Genomic DNA, 5000 nt, shown 5'->3' with positions numbered 1-5000 from the left:
GGGTCGGGACACGAATCTGTTTGGTGTGTGCCGTGACGTCGGCCGACGTAGAGGTCGTCGGGCTTGTTTTGAGCCGATTGACTGTCTTTCATTTGGAGCAATTTGATTGGTGGAGGGCTAGCGAATCAGTGAAACCCGGAAGTGAGGCGGGTAGCACAAACAGCTAACAACAGCTAGCCATCGTTTTAATGTGTTTGTTCGTTTCGTTTTGAGAGTACTCACATGCATCAACCCTTGTTGACTGCTCGACACCATGCTCGACACTCTCTGCTAAAAATGGTGCTCTTTATGGTCCATAAATATAAATACGTATTTCTATCTATGTTTATGCTCTAGAGAGCTGTCCCATCATTTCCGGCTTTCGTATTTTTTCGGGCCACAATACAGATTAGCGCCGCCTGCTGTTGTGGAGACATTACAAGCGCAGAGCGTACGGAAAATAAGCAGTCGTCTCGGTGTGTTTTTTGGCCGCGACGGGGAGACTGGAGCTTCCTGAAACGGCGACTCCATTTTTTGGGTAGTCGGAACGAGTCGGACTGGTGTGTCCTAGCCTTAAGAAAAAATACATAAAAATAGCATTCTTTGCACTGATGGTCTCGTTTGCTGCTACATGTAATTTATGATCATCAGAGGAAAAACGAGACTGTTCCAGAAATATTTAAAAGTTCCTCGTAGCGACTTATATACTAAAATGCTAAATAATTTAGTAATGTATAAATGATAGATAAATCTGTCTAGTATAGAAATATGAAAGAAAAAATATATATATTGTTTTAAAAATTAAATTAAATAAACTGTTTGAAATGCATAGTTTAGTATTGTAAACTCCTCTGAAACTGAGTAGTGACCCTTTAAAATGCTAAATCATTTAGTACTGTGTAAATGTCTGGTATAATGTGTTGTTATATACTATACCGATTGCATGATCAAACCAAACTCAATAAATATGAAAAAAATCATAGTATATTAAGTTGTATGAATGTATAGATCGCAAACTGTATAGAGATTATATGGATTACATGAAGCGAATATAATAAATATTTTTATATTTTAATTTTTTTATATATTTTTATTTTTATTTTTTTACTATGGAAAAGGGGTAGGATTAAATAAGTGTATACTTCTTCCTGCTCCTTTTCGGGCATGTCACATCAATACAGATAATTTTTTTTCTTTTTTTTTTCTTTTTGTGAAGTCTTTTAAACATAAATTTTGTTTGTTGTATTTTTGTGCTTTTCATTTAGTTTTGTATTGTTTTTGATATGTCTGAAATAAAATAAAAAATGAAATGAAAAATGAAAAAATATGAAAGAAACAATATATATTTATTGTTTTCAAAATAAAATAAAATAAAATGTTTAAAATGCTTAGTTTAGTGATGTAAACATGACAGGTATAAGTCTGTCTGGTATAATGTGCTGACCCACCTCACAGTGTTGCGCCCTGAAGTCCAGAGCTGAGAGGAAGAATGAGGTGAGTTCTGATTGGTGGTTGGTCAGCTGGTCTTTGTCCATGTGACTGATGTGTTCCTTTAGGATGCTCATCAGCGCCCCCAGGTGGCCCTACAGGGGAACACAGGGGCAATGTTATAAGACTTACATTCAGACAATTTACGGCAAAACACATACAATGTAATAATGAATGGATGATGAATGGATTGGATTTATATAGCGCTTTTCAAGGCACTCGGCGCTCTTTACAGGGTTCCAGGTTCCATTCATTCACACACAGTCATACCGGTGGTGGTAAACTACGATAGTAGCCACAGCTGCCCTGGGGCAGACTGACGGAAGCGTGGCTGCCATTCAGCACCTACGGCCCCTCAGACCACCACCTCAAACATACAGCAGTCATACACATTCACACGAGGCAAGGTGGGTGAAGTGTCTTGCCCAAGGACACAACAGCCATGACACAGGTGGCAGAGCGGGGATTGAACCGCCAACCCTTGGATCATTGGCCGACCCGCTCTACCACCTGAGCCACGGTCGTCCCGTAAACAAAGGTCCAGTCAGGGAATCTAGAGAACGTGTGTTGTCAAAATCACCCTTTTAGGGCGCACTCACACTAGTGCCGTTTGCCTGTTCCGTGCTCAGCACGATTCAGCACGATTCCCCCCCCCTCCCCACTCCCCCCGCAGGCCCGTGCTCACACTGCTCGTGGCCTGGGCATACTTGCACCGTGCGCGTTTAGGATTTGGAGCGTAGTCTACTTGTAGGCTATACGACTGTTTGTGAATATTTTCATCCGGCCAAATTTGCATCAAATATTCCACTTCCACATTAGAGCAACGAGAATCCTTAAGCTATTGTTTTTTTTAATGTAGCCTTGACGTAATAGGTCGCGGTGGACAGTCTCATATTTGTGCAGCACGCTGTTTATTATTAATATAACGGCCCGTCATCAGACCATATGTATCCGGAAGGTTTTGTACACATCGATCGCTCCATCAAATCCAAGTCAGAACTTTTTGTATGGGCAGAGATCGTTTTTTTAAGTGTCTTTATAAAGTTTCTTGTTAAACCTTAGCGTAGGCTACTGTTTCCTTATCACCGGGCCGCGGTGTGTTGTTTTGGGTGCGTCTCCACCGCCATGCGTAAATGCAGTTATGACAGCTGACGGGAGGAAAAAGAAAAAAAATCATCTGACGAACGTGAGTAAACATTTTTGCTTTGCTTTCTGAGCCGACCTAATTAGCTCTCTCCCTCTTTTATTAGCCCACACCTAGGCCTACACACACGTTAATTCTCACACATTATAGCTACAAGTCCAAGTGGTGGGCAATTCTGGTGCCGACTAGAAAGGCAGCGGACGTTAACGGACAATGCATCCTTAATAAATTCACGTCAGGAACGCCGCCTGTGCGCTTGCTTGTGCGCGTGTCATCTCATTAGCATCTGTACTTTGGCCACGGCACACCTCTCCCAGGTGTGCCGTGGCCAAGGGGCTGTTCCGTGCTGGAATACAGTTGGCGTGGTCACACTAGCCAAACGTTCTAGACTTTAGTATGCTAATGAGCTTTGGCACGGGGCCGTGGCACTAGTGTGAGTGGGCCCTTACACAGCCTAGGCTCTGTAAAAGGGCATGTTGCTAGCTACGGTGGGGACCCTTTGTTTACATACCAGTTTACAGAGCCTAGGCTGGGTATTAACATCAGATGTGTGTGTAGCAGATAGATAGATGGATAGACAGTGAGTGAGTGAGTGAGTGAGTGAGGGAGTGAGTGAGTGAGTGAGTGAGTGAGTGAGTGAGTGAGTGAGTGAGTGAGTGAGTGAGTGAGTGAGTGAGTGAGTGAGTGAGTGAGTGAGTGAGTGAGTGAGTGAGTGAGTGAGTGAGTGAGTGATTAGGTATACAGACAGTTATCTTACCTTGTGACTAACCACCATGCCTGTGTAGCAGAGTGACAGGGTGGGCAGCAGGACCCTGGGGGGCAGCTTGGTGGAGAGGGTTTCCCTCAGTGATGTCAGACGTGCAGACAGCTGGACAGAGGCGGAGGAGGAGGAGGAGTCTGCCAGCCGCGTCAGACGGCACACCTACACACACACACACACACGGTTATATTTAACACACACACACACACACACACACACGGTTATATTTAACACACACACACACACACACACACACACACGGTTATATTTAACACACACACACACACACACACACACACGGTTATATATAACACACACACACACACACATGGTTATATTTAACACACACACACACACACACACGGTTATATATAACACACACACACACACACATGGTTATATTTAACACACACACACACACACACACACACATGGTTATATTTAACACACACACACACACACACACACACATGGTTATATTTAACACACACACACACATGGTTATATTTAACACACACACACACATGGTTATATTTAACACACACACACACACACACATGGTTATATTTAACACACACACACACATGGTTATATTTAACACACACACATGGTTATATTTAACACACACACACACACACACACATGGTTATATTTAACACACACACACACACACACACATGGTTATATTTAACACACACACATGGTTATATTTAACACACACACACACACGGTTATATTTAACACACACACACACACACATGGTTATATTTAAACACACACACACACACATCATTCAATAATACATTTTGCGTTTGTTTGTTTCACACACACACACACACACACACACACACACACACACACACACACACACAGACACACACAGACACACACACACACACACACACACACACACACACACACAGACACAGACACACACACAGACACACACACACACAGACACACACACACACACACCTGTATAGTGGCGTCCCTGAGGTAGGGGCTGATAAAGTGTGGCAGAGTGTCGGTGACTCGGTGCAGAGCGGTGACAGCGCTCAGCAGGTAGATCTCATTGGTCAGGAGATCCTTCCTGTCTGTCAGAGTCTGCAGCACCGCCGGCATCAACCTGAACAACAGACACAGACAGACAGACAGACACACAGACAGACAGACAGACAGACACACAGACAGACACACAGACAGGCAGGCAGGCAGGCAGGCAGACAGACAGACAGACACACAGACAGACAGACAGACAGACAGGCAGACAGACAGACAGACAGACAGACAGACAGACAGACAGGCAGACACACAGACAGACAGACAGACAGACAGACAGACAGACAGACAGACAGACAGACACACACAGACGGACGGACGGACGGACGGACAGACAGACAGACAGACACACACACAGACACACGCACACACACACACACACACACAGACACACACACACACAGACACACACACACACGCACAGCATTTAGTTTAGTTATGTTTCAGACATTTGTGAAAAGAATCAATCAACAAAATATATATATTTTTTTTTTATTAAAAAATACTAAAATAAAATACAATTAAATGTTATTGAATTTTATTTGGCTCGTCATAAAACAAAATCAAAAA

General features: G+C 43.3%; 1 protein-coding gene across 1 annotated transcript in view; it reads right to left on the bottom strand.

The window, feature by feature from the left end:
- The window catches only part of LOC307270592 (HEAT repeat-containing protein 1-like), a gene marked incomplete at its 5' end in the record, with an annotated part of 19282 nt that overhangs the window by 6222 nt on the left and 8060 nt on the right, over positions 1-5000 (bottom strand). Inside the window, 3 exons of the mRNA XM_080054475.1 lie at positions 1428-1562; positions 3369-3533; positions 4347-4497. Of these exons, the coding sequence (XP_079910601.1) occupies positions 1428-1562; positions 3369-3533; positions 4347-4497 (451 nt within the window). The remainder of the gene's footprint in view (positions 1-1427; positions 1563-3368; positions 3534-4346; positions 4498-5000) is intronic.

The sequence above is a fragment of the Ammodytes marinus genome (genome assembly GCF_949987685.1).
Source record: "Ammodytes marinus genome assembly, contig: scaffold_264, whole genome shotgun sequence".
NCBI lineage: Eukaryota > Metazoa > Chordata > Actinopteri > Uranoscopiformes > Ammodytidae > Ammodytes > Ammodytes marinus.
The sequence above is the reverse complement of the archived record's forward strand: the minus strand, read 5'-3'. Positions and strand labels throughout refer to the sequence as shown.